Here is a 16,461-nt window from a genome sequence, read left to right on the forward strand (position 1 = left end):
TTTGAAAAAGTCCAGTATGAAATAAATATAACCGCCATATTAAATTATTGTTTGTGTCTTTTGAATAGAATTAATGTGTTTTTTTACAATAAAATAAAGTATTTAATAAGCAGAGTGTACTAGATTAAGTTCATTAAAAGAATTCTTTAAAGTTATAAAAAAAAATTGGAAGAAAAAATGAAAGAACTCCAAGAATATCAATTAGTGCTCCGAGAGCAAAAATTATTAGCCCTCCAAGAACAGAATAATGATGCTAATCTTACAACAGCTTTAGAACTGCAACTCGAAGAAAAAGATGTAAAACTTGAAGCATCAATAAAAGAAAGAGATAAACTAGAACGAGAATTATCATCAGTTAAATCAGAAATAGCTACATTAAGGAGAACTCTAGAATTGGAGAGACAAGAAAGAAAAGATTTAGAAACTACTGCCTTAGATTTAATAAAAGGAGCTAAAAGAAAATGGGAAGCTGCTGAAAAAGATAAAATAGCTCGACTTAATCAGCATATAGAAGCTCAAACGGTGCGTATTACTGAACTATGCACTAGTAATAATGATATGAGTTCTAGGTTGCAAAGGACCCAATGTGAATTAGAAACAGCAAAAGCAGAACTTCATAAGCTGAAAAATCTCCAAGTTCAATATAAAGAATCTTTAGCAAAAACACGAGAATTAAGACGTCAAAGTGTTCAAGGAGTAGAAAATAAACTTGAAGAGATTGCTAATCGAGCTCACAATCAATTAGCTGAAGTTCGAATGAAATTAGAAATGGAAATAGCAAAAAATACAGAACTTGAAAGTCAGTTAAGAAATGAAAGAGACTCACATCATTGTCAACTGTCTCGTATTAATGTTGCTTTGGAGCTTTCTCAGTCTGAGCTAAGAGATTGTCAAGAACAGTTGAGAAGTACTCAGGCTATGATTCCAGCTCGTGATCAAGAAATCGAAACCTTAAGAAAGCAACTTAAAGAAAGAAGTAAGCAGATGGAAAGCATAGGATCATATGAACGAGTCGTTAATAATTTAAAAGATGAAATAGCCAAGCTTAAATTAGAAAATGATCAGATGAAGACTCAACTAGAGACTGCAAAGAGTGATCTCAATGATACTCTCAAAAATCTCCAAAAAAGTGAAAGCATTGCTTCGAAATTAGAACAAACAGCGCAAGTCAAAGATGAACTGCAGCAAAAATTGGAAGAATCTCAAGAAAAGGAAAATGAACAGCTACGAAAAATGGATACTCTGGAAGAATTGCTTCAACGACTTCAACAGAGTGTAGCAAAATTAGAATCTGAAAATGATTGTCTCAGAAGATCAACAAATAAATCATTACCAAGCACCAGTCGTTCCTCAACTAATCAAAAAGAATCTGAAAAAGTAGCATTGCTAGAACAACAACTTGAACGATTGGAAAAACAGTTGCAAACTGCTCGTGAAAATGCAACAACTGAACGAGAAGCAGCAAGACAAGCTCAACGTAGTTTATGGAAAAAAGAAAAAGAGTTATCAGATGCAAACTTGGATAAGCGTATTGCATTAAGAGAAGTTAAAACAGCAGAAGAAAAAATTAAAAATTTGGAAGAAGAAAAGAAAAGATTGAGAGATTTACTGGATAAAAAGTGTAAAGAAGAGGAAGAAAAGGCTAAAAAATTATTATCAGAGTTGGAATCTGCTAAATCATCGTTGGCTCAGTTTGATCGTGAATCATCAAGAAATAAATTGCAAGCAGACTCAGCTCAGAGAGCTTTAACTCAGACAAATAAACAAGTTGAAGAGTTACAATCATCAAGTGCTGCACTGAGACGTGAATTAGATGCTGCGCGAAAACAAGCACGAACAAACCAAGATCGTGTTGACACTCTCAATGCTGAAAATAAACGATTAACCATGGCTATTTCAAAGCATAATGAAGAAAAGAGTGAATTAGAATCTAAACTTGAAAAATTAGAACAAGAAGCCAACGGTTATAAAATAAATATTGATCTGCTGAAAGAAACATGTACTGTTTTAGAAGAACAACTGACTGATTATGAAAAATTGACAAGTGACCATGAAACTCGTGAAAATACTTTAATTCAAGACAAAATGAGACTACAAAAAGAACTCGAGAATATTGAACAAAAGTTGAGAGAAGCTAAGATTGCTCAAAATGAAGAGAAAACCAAAAGATTAGTAGCAGAGCGATCTATGGAACGATTGGTGTCAGAAACCCAAGATTTGGAGAGTGAAAGAAATAGCTTAGTAGCTCAAAGAGATCAATACAAAAAGTTAGCTCAAGATTTAAATAAACAAGTTGCTCAATTAACTTCTCAATGTGGAGAATTTGAATGTGATATTGCAGAATTACAAAGAGCTGTAGATACTGCCCGTGGTGAGGCAATGGTAGTTAAAGAAGAATGTTCTCAACATTTAACTCATCTTCATGAAATGAAAGATATTAATCAAGACCTAGTAGCTGATTTACAAGCTAGTATTGACCAAGGCCAAGAATTGAGAATGAGAATTACTGAGTTGGAGAATATTCTTGAGGAAATGCGACAATTCTACCAAGAACACGAGCTTAAATCAGAAGGTACAAGACAACAACAAACTAAATTAATTGATTATCTTCAACTTAAACTTGAAGAGTCCAGTAAAAAAAAGAAAACTGTTTGTGAAAAAATTTTTAAAAGTAAACAAAAGGAAAATATTCCACCGACAGGAATGGGAATGCCTGTTGGATATCGAGAACTTGAAAATCAATTAGCCAGAGAACGTGCTAAGGTCAAAGCCTTGACTGAGCAATTGTTAGCTTATAAAACTGCTGCTGCAACATCAGCACCTGTATCACCTACTCTTCGTAGTCCGGAGTTCAAAAAATCTGCTCAACAGTCCAATGATCAATCTGAAGACACTTTGGCAAGACAAATGTCTCTGCAAAGAATCCGTCATAACATTCCACATCGTTATAACATTGAACTTTCAATGCGAGCAGGTAAATGTGCTGCTTGCTTGGAACCAATTCAATTTGGTAAACGTTCAGCAATATGTAGTGAATGTCAAATAATGACACATTTAAAATGTTCTTTATTAACACCAGCTAATTGTGGACTTCCTGGTGGTTTTGCTAAACATCTAGAAGAAAAATCATGGAAAAATAGTGCTGAAAGTATTTCAACGCTATCAGGCAGTGTACAAACTTTAACAATTGACGAACCAGATCATACTGAGTTAGATTCTGGAAATCCAAGAAAAAATGAAAGTGTTACAATGGAAAGTTGGGTGAAAATTCCTGGAAGAGGAAAAGCATCTTGGGATAGAAAATATTTACGTTTAGAAGACTCCACTCTTTATATTTATGAACATGAGCCAACTCCTGGCATGGGCCCTATTAATCGAATCGAATTGAGTGATAAAAGTGGATTTACCATCTGTGAAGATATTCTTCAAGCTGATGTACCAGGAACGGCAAAGTCTGATTTACCTTTTATTTTACGAGTGGAATCTAATACTTCCAACACATGTTGGCCTACTTCACGTTTAGATATTATGGCCCTTAGTCAAATAGATAAAAAGGGTTGGCTTAATGCTATCAAATCGATTGCTTATCGAAATGGAACAAAAGAAGTAGCAAAAAGTTCGATGTTACAAACAATCCTAAAATTAGAAAAAAATCGTTTGGATTTAAATTGCATTGTTGAAGTGGAAAATGAGAATGTGCTATTAGTTGGTGCTGAAGAAGGTCTTTATTCCTACCGTCCATCTCACTCTAAAGTTCTCACCGCCATCAGAGGAGTTAAAAAAGTGCATCAACTTACTTTACATTCTCATCTGAATCTTGCCTTGATGATTGCTGGTGAAGATCGACAACTGGTTTCCTGTGACTTGAGACAATTAAAGAGTAATGCATTAGCTGCTGAATGTTCTCGGCCTGCTATTACAACAACAAAAGTTCTCACTGGAACTGAAAGCTGTCATTTGTATCAGTTAGAAGGGGACATGTTATGTGCAGCCACTGCATCATATGTTATGTTACTCAAATGGCATAGTAATGAAGATGTTGGAGAATTTATTGCCATGAAAGAAATAGAAACCCAAGAGCCATGCAGTTGTGCTATTTTTACGAAAGATAATCTTATCGTAGGATGTCAGAAATTCTTCCAAATAGATACGAAAAATTATACAGTTGATGATTTCCCAGAAGATGATGATAGCTCCGTCAAAGCAGCTTTAGCAGGAGTTGCAAAAGTTGGAATCTTTCCCGTTGCTGTACTTAATGTTTCAAGTTCGCCTCAATCAACTGAATTGCTATTATGTTATAATGAATTTGGTGTGTTTGTCAATGAATTCGGTCAACGAACTCGTTGTATAGATCCAACTTGGAGTCATTTGCCTTTTGCATTCGGTAAGTTCAATATATTAATTATGTACATCACTAATAGACACTGGTTTCAATTGATTATATTTACTTTTTATAGCGTTTCGAAAGCCTTACCTTTTTGTCGTGCATTTTTCATCTGTGGAAGTTATAAAATTATCACCAGAAGCTTTCCGCTCATCAACCAAAGTACCAGAAAAAACATTGATAGAGTTGAATAATCCACGATATTTAGGTTTTGCTGGAATGAAAAGTATCTACGTCGCTGTTACCAATGCAACCCTAGATATCCTCAAAATTGATGGAGCAGCTTCAATTCTTTCTCGACGAAGTACTAGTATATCAAGTCTCGATTCATTGTAAGTATTCACTTTGTTTACAGTTTTTAAGTTATGATGATTTTATTCACAATATTTTCTCTCAACAACCCTATTTATTTCAGGTGTAACAATGACGATGACAGTTCAGAGTTCAGCTTTACTCCCAGTCTTTTAGATGCGTTGGATAATCCTGGTAAAAGGGTTCACTTCGCCAATTTATCCAATCAGACATAAAATATCGCTAATAAATACTACCAACTAATTCATCAAGTAACTTATTTGATTGATAATTATCATTTTTTACCTAATTTAAAAAATAAGTGTACAAACTCTTGCCATTGATCCATTTTTAGTTATTAATCATTTTTGAACTTTATTTTTTAGAATAATATTTAAAAATAAACTTAATGAACACGAAATTTGAAAGATCTTTTGATAAAGATCTAATACATAAAGTATTAAAGTACTTATACTACTATTACCATAGAATTATTTGAGATGTGTGAATTATTATATTTATGTATTAAATATAATTTAACGTAAAATTATTTTTAGAATTTACTATATATACGTGAATATATAATTATAAAATAAATATATATAAATATTTTAACGATTCGTACAGATGTAAAACTTTTGTATTTTTTACCAAAATACTCATAATTATTTTAAATAAATTCATAAATTCTGTATTATAATAAAATATCTGGAAGTAAAGTGTCATCAAATTTTTAAAAAACCTAGAATTAATTGATACTAACAATGGATATTTGATGCAGAATAATGCGACATCCGGCAACCCTTGACACTGAATTTCGCTATCGCATATTCATAAAATTTGCTAAACTTGAAGTATTTTTATTATGGACAACATTGAGTATCTATTGAACAATAACCCTGAAAATTACAACATTAAGTTCATTGATCTCAATTCAATTTACGTCACAACTAGACTATTCAAATTTAACAAATTATTCTGTAATCGTTGGCTAGTTTTATTCAATGTTGACTGCATAGAATCATTTTTGTGTATTTATTTTTACCATTGAATTAATTGAATAAATTTTTATTAAACAATCAACAACTTATTTATAATGATACATTATTTATTAAATAATTAATGAATAATTAAAACTAATCGATAATCTGAAATTAAAAATGATCCATGGAGCAAATAAATGTTCTTTATGTTTTGAAAATTCATGATTTTTTACATAATAATGTTAGTTGAATCACAAAAAACGTCAATCTATTATTGATGGTATAAAATAAATTAAAATCTAAGGAAGATGTACCCAAAATATATTCAATCGAATTAAAATAATAACAAACTTTATTTGACATCGGTCATTCATTGTAGCATGTTAATTAGTAGGGATGCCGAGCAAAGGTTAATTTGAAATAAAATTTACATTTAAATATGTTAGTGGAAAATATAACTATTGGCTTGACCTACCATTGTAGTGGGGTAACCACGGTTATAAAAAGCCCAATAGCGATTTATTGTTAATCGTTGTTAGTCATCTTCTTGGTGGAAATGTGTTGTTTTTTCAAAAGGTATTAATTACATGTGATTTTAGTGATAACGATATTGTAAACTAATTGAAATAAATCTTGTTGTCTGGTGGTGTATTGGTGTTTCTAAATTTCGTGAATTTTGTGACTGATTAAATTAATCAAAGATGAAGAACCAAGTGGAAAAAAATAATTGCAGTTTCAACCCTTGTACTCAAACTTCAATGGATCCTGGTGAAGAAATCGTTATCTCGGGGATTGCTGGAAGATTTCCTGAATCTGATAATATGAGACTCTTTCAAGAGAACTTGTTTAACAAAGTTGATCTTGTGACTGATGATGATCGTCGTTGGAAATTAGGTAAGTGAAACGATAATATCTAAAATCCACACTAAAATATCTTTCAAAATTTCGAAATTTATTTAGATCATCCCGAAATTCCTCAAAGGACTGGTAAAATAAATAATGTGAGTAAATTTGATGCTCTCTTTTTCGGAGTTCATTTTAAACAAGCCCACACAATGGATCCGATGTGCAGAATGCTGATGGAGCATGCTTATGAAGCTATTGTTGATGCTGGTGTTAACCCCAGACAGTTAAGAGGAACCAGAACTGGAGTTTTCATCGGAGCTTGTTTTTCAGAATCAGAAAAGACATGGTTTTATGAAAAACTTCAAGTAATTATTATAAATCTTATCTTATCTTATTATTATTATTGGTCAAGTACCATAAATAATATTTCATTATCGATAGGTAAATGGATTCGGAATTACTGGATGTAGTAGAGCAATGTTAGCTAACAGATTATCATATTGGTTGGGAGTAACTGGACCAAGTTATACTGTTGACTCTGCTTGTAGTTCAAGTTTGTTTGCTATGGAGCATGCTTATAGAGCTATCCGTAATGGTCAATGTGATGCAGCACTCGTTGGAGGTGCTAATCTGTGTCTACATCCTTATGTATCACTCCAATTTTCACGTTTAGGTAACAAAAATAAACTATCATTATTTAAATATTTACCTACATAAGAGATCGTAACAAAGAATATTTATAACAATTTAATTAAGTTAATTCTAAGAAATAAATTATTTAATCAGGCGTATTGTCACCTGATGGCCGCTGTAAATCTTTTGATGCTGATGCAAATGGATATACCAGGAGTGAAACGGTGAGTGTAGCATTCCTTCAAAAAGCTAAAAATTCGAAAAGAATTTATGCTACATTAGTACACGGAAAAACAAACTGTGATGGTTTTAAAGAGCAAGGAATAACTTTTCCATCAAGTGTAATGCAGAGTGTATTATTAAGAGAATTTTACGAAGAATGTAAAGTTCCACCTACTAGCTTGGCTTATATTGAAGCTCATGGAACTGGAACTAAAGTAGGTGATCCTGAAGAAATCAATGCTATCGACTCTGTTTTCTGCATTGGACGAACTGAACCTTTAAGAATTGGATCAATTAAATCAAATTTAGGCCATGCTGAGCCTGCTAGTGGAATGTGTTCCATTGCTAAAGTTATTATTGCCAATGAATCAGGCATTATTCCACCAAATCTTCATTATAAACGTCCACGTGAAGGCGTTAAAGCGTTAGAAGAAGGCCGCATTACAGTAATCACGGAGCCAACGCCATGGAAAGGTGGTTATGTGGGTGTCAGCTCATTTGGATTTGGTGGAGCAAATGCTCATATATTACTTAAATCGAATCCCATTGAAAAAGTCAATAATGGAATTCCCGGTGATGATCTTCCTCGACTTGTAATAGCATCTGGAAGAACAGAAGAAGCTGTTGAATGCATTTTAAAGGATGTACGTTTTAATTAATTATTTTTTACTTGACTAGCAAATTCTTCATTTAATATATTAAATATTTTTTCAGGTTGAAAGTCGACCTCCTGATGTTGAGTATGTGAAACTTCTTCATGATATCCATTCAGAAGATATTCCTGGGCATCTTTATAGAGGATATAGTGTGTTAAAAAAAGAAACAACTTCTGAGAAGTTTATTAGGGATATTGAACATTATCCAGGTGCTAAAAGACCAATTTGGTTTGTTTTTTCTGGAATGGGATCTCAGTGGCCATGCATGGGAACTGCATTACTTAGATTTCCTGTATTTGCTGAAGCTATCAAAAAATGTGATACTGTTTTAAAACCTCGTGCAGTCAATATTTATGATATCTTAACCAATCCAAGTAAATCAACTTTTGATAATATTTTGAATTCATTTGTTGGAATTGCTGCTATTCAAATCGGACTTGTAGATCTTTTGACATCGCTAAAAATTGTACCAGATCACATAATAGGCCATTCTGTGGGAGAGCTTGGATGTGCTTATGCAGATGGTTGTTTTACAGCAGAACAAATGGTTTTAGCTGCTTATTCTAGAGGTTTAGCTTCAATTGAAACTAAAACAATCTTTGGATCAATGGCTGCAGTTGGTTTGGGTTATGAAGATATCAAAGATCTTTGTCCACCGGATATTGAAGTTGCTTGTCACAATGGACCTGAGAGCTCCACCATCTCTGGACCAGCTGAATCAATGAAAGCCTTTGTTGCTAAACTTCAAGCCAATCAAATATTTGCACGTGAAGTTCCTTGCAGTAATATTGCTTATCACAGTCGTTATATCGCAGATGCTGGACCAAAATTATTAAAATATTTGAGAGAAGTGATTCCTGAACCCAAACCAAGAAGCCCTAAATGGTTGAGTACTTCAGTTCCTCGTAGTCAGTGGTCCACACCTCAAGCTAGACTATCGTCTGCAGAATATCACACTAATAATCTTCTCAGTGCTGTACTTTTTGAAGAAACTTCAAACTTAATTCCTAAAGATGCTGTTACTATTGAAATCGCTCCTCACGGTTTACTGCAAGCAATTTTACGGAGATCTCTACATCCTAGTATTACGAATATTCCTTTAACACAACGAGGACATAAAGATAATGTCGAAGTATTTCTTCAAGCTGTAGGTAAACTTTACAGTGTTGGACTTCAACCACAAATATCAAATTTATATCCTGAAGTTAAATTCCCTGTATCTCGTGGTACTCCAATGATCTCACCATTAATTAGATGGGAACACTCTGATGAATGGTATGTAACATCATATAGAATGCAAGAAAAAATAACTTCTGGTGAACGAGTGGTAGAAGTGTCCTTAAATGATGAAGACTATGAATACATGGCAGGTCATGTGATTGATGGTAGAAATCTATTTCCTGCTACTGGATATCTCTCTTTAATTTGGGAAACTATAGGCATGATAAGGGGAGAGCTATATACTGAAGTTTCAGTCATCTTTAGTGATGTAAAATTCCTTCGAGCTACGACTATTCCTAAAGAAGGAAAAATTGAATTCACATTGATGATTCAAAAAGGAACTGGAAGGTTTGAAGTGATCGAAGGTGATGTTGCTGTAGTCACAGGATACATTCATTATACTGCTAAACCATCATCAGAGAAAATGAATCCAAAAATTCCAGTAGAAGACTGCGAAGAAGTAATGCAAAGCAAAGATGTTTATAAAGAGCTCCGTTTACGTGGATATCATTACAATGGACTTTTTCGAAGCATTAATTGTGCGACAACAAATGGAACTCGAGGAAAAATTACTTGGGCTAATAATTGGGTTGCTTTTATGGACAATATGTTACAGATGCAAATACTCGGAATGGATTCACGTGGTTTATTTGTTCCTACTGGAATTCAGAAGCTTGTTATTGACACTAAAATGCATTTAAATCAAATTAGAGCTATGCCTGATGATATGAAAGGTTAGTTTGATTAATAATATTAGATAATATGTAATTAGTTTATTTAATTATAAAAATTTTCTGTTTTTCAGAATTCCAAGTTTATTGCGACAAAACATTAGATTTAATTATAGCAGGAGGAGTAGAAATTCGAGGTTTAAAAGCGAGTGCAATTGCTCGTAGAAAACCTGGTGGTGAACCTGTTCTAGAATCATATAAATTTATCGCTCATAGAGATCAAACTGAGGTTTCTCTGAAAGAAGCAATACGAATAGCAACACATTTAGCTCTAGAAAATCATCAAGGAATCCGAATAAAGGCTCTAGAACACTTGGGTGTTAATGAAAAATATTCAGTTCAAGATTTAATTCTGTCTTCTATATCAAATGTGCTTGAAGATATTCCATTGATACAAGCTGATCTAAATATTGTACTTAGCACAGAGAATCCATTTACAGAAAATGATGTACCTTCAAAAATTAATATAACAGAAGTAAAAAAACTTCCACCTGAAACTAATGCTTTATTGTTAGTTGGCCGGAATCTTCTTTTCAATGAAAAAAATACAATATTAACTGAACTATTACTTTCTGTTAAAGATGGAGGTTTTATTTTAACTTTGGAATCAATGAATATTCAAGATTGCGATGAAGTCACCAAAAAACATAATTTAGATATAATTCTGGAAAAGGTGGTCAATAACTCAACATTTTTATTGTTGAGAAAACGCGATAAATTACCTAAGAGATCTGTAATCGTGAATATAAAACATAATACATTTTCTTGGGTTGATGAGTTAAAAGATACTTTAAAAACAGAAGTCGAACGAGAGTCGGGAAGTGGTGCAAGAATTATCATCGTCAGCGAAAAAAATTTTGAAAGTGGTTTACTGGGATTAGTAAATTGTCTACGTAAAGAACCTGGTGGAGAAATGATTCGAGGAGTTTTAATTCAGGATGAAAAAGCTCCAGACTTCTCTTTATTATTGCCTTTATATACTAATCAACTTAAGCTTGATCTTGCAGTGAATGTTCTCCGACCAAATAAAATTTGGGGATCTTATAGACATCTTGAGCTTCCACCATTGACTCTAAAACCTTTCCATCATGCTTGGGCTAACCAACTTGTTAGAGGTGATTTAAGTTCCCTTCAATGGCTTCAAGGTCCAATTGAATCTTATACTACTCATCCAGATCTAGTCCATATTATTTATTCAGCTATCAATTTCCGTGATATCATGTTAGCTAGTGGTAAGCTCGCTATTGAAATCGTCGCAAAGACTAGAGCCCAAGAAGAATGCGTTCTTGGATTTGAATATTCAGGAATAGACTGCACAGGTCAAAGAGTGATGGGTTTAATTCCTTTCCGAGCCATCACCAATCAAGCTATAATCGATCGAAATTTATCTTGGCCAGTTCCGGATGGTTGGACTCTTGAAGATGCTGCAACTGTTCCTTGTGTCTATGCTACATCATATTATGCATTGTACCTAAGTGGAAACATGAAGAAAAAAGATAAGGTTTTAATTCATGCGGGATCTGGGGGTGTTGGTCAAGCAGCTATCACTCTAGCTTTGAATGAAGGATGTGAAGTATTTACTACCGTTGGCACGCTTCATAAGCGAAAATTTATTAGAGAAAGATTCCCACAAATTCCTGATGATCATATTGGAAATTCACGTGATACCAGTTTTGAACAATTAATTCTCAAAAAAACGAATGGCCGTGGTGTGGATATTGTTTTAAATTCTTTAGCTGATGAAAAACTTCAAGCTTCAATTCGCTGTTTAGCTAAAGGTGGTAGATTTTTAGAAATTGGAAAATTCGATATGGCAAATGACAGTCATCTAGGAATGGCTGCTTTTCTGAATGAAATCAGTTTTCATGGTATTCTATTAGATAATCTTTTCGACGCTCCTGCTGAAAAAAAAATTCAATTAAAAAAACTTTTACAAAAAGGATTAGATAATGGTTCAATTCAACCTCTTACGAGGACAGTTTTTCCGAAAGATCAGCTAGAAGCAGCCTTTCGATTTATGGGAGCTGGAAAACATATTGGTAAAGTTCTAATTAATGTCCTTGATGAAAAAAACTGTCAAAATATAGCAATCCCTGCTCTGCCAAGATATTACTGTTTACAAAATCGAAGTTATATCATTCTTGGAGGTCTTGGTGGATTTGGATTAGAATTAGCCGACTGGTTAGTACTAAGAGGTGCTCGATATCTTATTCTTACTTCTCGAAGTGGATTAAAAAATGGATATCAGAAAATGCGAATAAAATTATGGGAAGATTATGGAGTAAAAGTAAAAGTGGTTGTCAATAAAAATGTAGCAATTCAAGAAGAATGCGAAGATATTTTAAGAGCAGCTATAAAATTTGCGCCTGTTGATGCAATTTTCAATCTTGCTGTTGTACTTAAAGATGGTTTGTGTGAGACTCAGACTGCAGAAAATTTTGAAGAATCTTTTAAAGCCAAGGCTTGGAGTACAAAAATGTTTGATAAATTATCAAGAGAAATTTGTCCTCAGCTTCGACATTTTGTAGTGTTTTCTTCAGTTTCATGTGGACGTGGAAATGTTGGTCAAACTAATTATGGTATGGCTAATTCTGTTATGGAAAGAATCTGTGAAAAACGTAAGGAAGATGGTTTTCCTGCATTAGCGATACAATGGGGAGCTATTGGAGATGTTGGAATAGTTGCTGACATGCAAGAAGATAATAAAGAGCTTGTCATTGGTGGTACACTTCAACAAAAAATTTCCTCATGTCTTCAAGAACTCAATCATTTTCTTACGCAAGATGATCCTATTGTAGCAAGTATGGTTGTGGCAGAAAAGAAAGCTGGAGGATCTGGATCTCTCAATATTGTAGATACTGTTTTAAATATCATGGGAGTAAAAGATTTAAAAACTATAAGTCATCATACATCTTTAGCAGAGCTTGGTATGGATTCAATGATGGCTGTAGAAATTAAACAAACACTTGAAAGAGAATTCGAAATATTCCTCACTTCTCAGGACATTAGAGGTCTCAATTTTGCAAAACTGCTAGAAATGAATTTAAAGAATACAGAGAGAAATAAACAAAACAGAAGTGCAGGTGGTGATGAAGTTTTAACAGGCATGAAGATTCTTCTTCGAGTTGTCGGCCGAGCAGACGAATATTCAGACATATGTCTGAAGCTTCAAACTAAAGAAGAAGTCGGAAGGCATGAAGTATTTCTCATTCCTGGAGTAGAAGGTTGTGGATCTGTTTTTTTCAGTCTTGCAGAGCATATTAAATCACCAGCAACATGTTTACAGTTAGATAACATGACTACTCAATATTTTTCTATCTTTGAAATGGCAAATCAATTATTGCCGGTGAGTGATGATTTAATATTTAAGAGGATGAGCTATTTAATTATTACCATTGAATTATTTTAGCACGTCTTACAACGAAACAAAGGTCGTCGAGATTTTGTGATTGCTGGGTACTCTTACGGTTCGTTAGTTGCTATTGAATTGGCAAGAAAGTTGGAAGCTGAAGGTTTAACTGGAAGATTAGTTCTAATTGATGGTGCACCAGAGCTTATGAAAGCCATTAAAGATCAACAATTAGCATCAGCTAGTGATGAGGAGCTAGAAACCAATGTACTTGTAGGAATTATGGATATTTATTCTCCATCATTAAGTGGAGAGGTAAATAATTTTTATCAGATGGTATAATATAATTTTTAATTATTGCTCATTTTTTTACAATTGTTTATTTAATTTTTCAGCTCTTCGTGGAATTACAAAAGTGTTTATCTTGGGTAGAAAAACTGGAAAAGTTTTTACATTTCTTACCTGCAGAGTCTTTACAGATATCACCAGAGCGTCAAGGAAAAATTTGCACTGCAGTTTATCATCGTTTAATTGCCCTTCAAAATTATGATATTTCTGATTTACCACCTCTCAGATCTTCAATCTTACTTTTAAAACCATCAATGCCAACCTTGAAAAGTGTTACAGGAGATTATGGGCTTAGTAATATTACTCGAGAAAAAGTTGAAGTTTATACTATTGATGGCAATCATGTAACAATTCTAGATAATCTGAAAATTGCAACAGCCATCAATGGAGAACCACTTGAAGATGCTGAAGCATTCAAAGCTAAAATTATGGAAGATGGAAAAATTCTTACTCCGATTCTTGATCAACAACAACACACCAGATCTTAGTTTAATCTATATTCAAATAATTGTCAGTTCGATAATGAACTGACAGCTGTTTTATTAATTATAGTCTAAGTCATTGTTTTATTCATTTTGTTACACTATAAACTGTTACGTCCTAATATCTAATAGTAAAAAAAATGAAGGGTAGAAATGATCGTTTTTAATGAAAAATCATTTATTGTATATACAAGACGGAAAATTTATATCATTCACCTTCCAAATGTAATAAACATTGCTTTTTCCAACAGCAAGAACACAGTATCTTTTACACACATTAATGTTTGTTTCAGACACACTCAGCCTTTTGAATATAATAAAATTACTAAATAACTATGCTTTACACCTGATTATCATACTCGTATACAACTATATAGTACTAAATTATTTAGATTCATAATATAGTTTTAATAGTTCAATATTATCATGTTCATGATAATAAAAAAAATGAAAATATATTATGTGATAAAATGAAAATTGTTGGAAATGAAAAAAAATTATGAGACAAAATTCAATAACAAAAAAAATATCTATTCTAATGTACTTTTTTACTTTCGATTGTTTGCACTGAAAATTAAAACAAGTAGTACGCAACATGAAATAAGTTCACACATCCATGGGTTCAAACTCAACATCATTTTGCTGAATAGCGCTCATTTGATTTAAATCAGGCATTAGTTGATTGTTGTTGTTCTGAATAATATTATTGTCACTCGCAATATTATTATTATTATCATTAGTACTACTACTCCTATTGTTGTTGTTGTTGTTGTTGTTGTTATTGTCATTGTCCTCTGATGGAGCGTTGATTTGAACTGACTCCGTATGTGGTCGTAACATTCTGAGATGTTTACTCGGTGGTTCCCAAAGCACTAGAGCCATGGAGGGCCGCTCCCTGAAATAGAATATCTGTGTAAGTTAAACAGATTTTAAAAATTTCAAGAGATAAAGTGAACTTCAATAACTATTATTCAAACCTACAATTTAGATAATAGAGAAGCCGGAAGTATAGGTTCCTGTTGAATTCGTTTGAGTTCTTCAGATATCACAAGTTTTGGATGCATACTTTTTCCATTTTCTAAAGCGGCTGGAGATGTGTCTACATTTATATCTAATTGACTACTAGTTGATGGTTGAGGCTGAATGTTATAACTTGTAGATGCTGTTGTCAGAGGTGTAGAACTGTAATTTGTGCTGATATGCATATCCCTGAAGTGAGCTGCCATTTTTTCTTCTGAAATAAATTGTTTTGTTGGTCTCCTGCACAGAAAAGTGTATTGATTATATTAAATTTTCTATTTATTCTTTTGAACGAGTGAATAAAATTTATGTATTGATACTTACGTATCTGGAATATCTGGAACTTCTATTTTCCTTTTATGATGTAATGGAGGAGGATATACAGGTGGTTTTTCTCCAGTAAATCTCATCAATTGAGCCGGTTGAAGATTCGGTACACTCCAAGGCATATACATGGGAGGGACTTGTGGCATTTGATTCCAAGATCCCGGTTCATGAGGGATATTTTGTTGAGCCATCATGTGATTAAATATTGATGATGGTGTATGTAAATGAGTTCCAGCTATTGGATTTTGAGTTGGAGAATTCATTACTTGAAATTGTGTTGTTGGCATAGTCATCTTTCTATTTTATCACTTTCTGAAATGGAATATTCTGTGCTAAGTATAAATATTTTAACAACATTTTTTATATTAATTTTAATTCTTCCCTCGCGAATTATTATTATATATTGATTCTATTATCAATTTATAATGTTTTTTATAAGATTAATAAAGCATTTGAGAAAAAATAAATTATCTTTAATCATAAATCTACAAACTTTCATTCTGTTCATCCTTTAGTAGACGCTAACCTTGTACAATTTTTTCATGCATTGATTCCTTATTATTTAAATGAATATTTTTTTTAAGACAAACCTATAATCTTATGAAAATGGTAAAACAATGATGAGTTTTTTCTTTTCTACTCCAATGAATCAATTTTTTAAATGGTCTCTCAAGACAATAACGAAGTACTAGATAACTTTCCAGAAAATTCGTTTATGGACCATTCACGCAATGATTTGATCTAAATCTTATGAATTTGAATTAAAATATTTATTTCAGAGTAGCAAACAGTTTATCACTGATAGCAACTAATAATTTAATTTTAAGGATAGATACTTTAATTGATGTTTTAAAAATTTTCTAAATCACACACTGTTTACGCACAATCCATGCGAAAATGACAGACTGTAGTAACAATAACAATAGTACACAGCAGTAAACTGACAGGTGTAGTGAGAATAAAATCAT

The 16,461-nt window shown here is 32.9% G+C and overlaps 3 protein-coding genes across 4 annotated transcripts; 2 read left to right on the forward strand and 1 right to left on the reverse strand.

Annotated features, from left to right (window-relative positions):
• Positions 1-9: 9 nt before the first annotated feature.
• On the forward strand, positions 10-5,174 carry LOC118071191 (citron Rho-interacting kinase-like). The gene is made up of 3 exons (XM_035090194.1): positions 10-4,384; positions 4,458-4,716; positions 4,800-5,174. Exons 1-3 carry the CDS (start codon positions 178-180, stop codon positions 4,909-4,911), a joined length of 4,578 nt encoding a protein of 1,525 aa, XP_034946085.1. The 5' UTR covers positions 10-177; the 3' UTR covers positions 4,912-5,174.
• A 1,029-nt stretch (positions 5,175-6,203) lies between these two features.
• Positions 6,204-14,480, forward strand: FASN3 (Fatty acid synthase 3). The gene is made up of 8 exons (XM_035090192.1): positions 6,204-6,552; positions 6,619-6,869; positions 6,946-7,177; positions 7,291-8,003; positions 8,074-9,970; positions 10,042-13,313; positions 13,377-13,631; positions 13,712-14,480. Exons 1-8 carry the CDS (start codon positions 6,360-6,362, stop codon positions 14,150-14,152), a joined length of 7,254 nt encoding a protein of 2,417 aa, XP_034946083.1. The 5' UTR covers positions 6,204-6,359; the 3' UTR covers positions 14,153-14,480.
• On the reverse strand, positions 14,307-16,404 carry LOC118071193 (putative uncharacterized protein DDB_G0292292). Of its 2 annotated transcripts, XM_035090205.1 has the most exons (4): positions 16,084-16,404; positions 15,491-15,805; positions 15,128-15,406; positions 14,753-15,041 (listed from the first exon to the last, which is right to left on the reverse strand). In XM_035090205.1, the coding sequence occupies exons 2-4, from the start codon at positions 15,784-15,786 to the stop codon at positions 14,753-14,755; spliced, it is 864 nt and encodes a 287-aa protein (XP_034946096.1). In that variant the 5' UTR covers positions 15,787-15,805; positions 16,084-16,404. The 2 variants fall into 2 exon arrangements, with proteins under 2 accessions (XP_034946097.1, XP_034946096.1); XM_035090206.1 differs by lacking the exon at positions 16,084-16,404 and having other exon boundaries at positions 14,307-15,041; positions 15,491-15,786.
• Positions 16,405-16,461: the final 57 nt, after the last annotated feature.

Source organism: Chelonus insularis, unplaced genomic scaffold (assembly GCF_013357705.1).
Source record: "Chelonus insularis isolate UGA/USDA-ARS -01 unplaced genomic scaffold, ASM1335770v1 contig_75_pilon, whole genome shotgun sequence".
NCBI classification, from domain to species: Eukaryota; Metazoa; Arthropoda; class Insecta; order Hymenoptera; family Braconidae; genus Chelonus; species Chelonus insularis.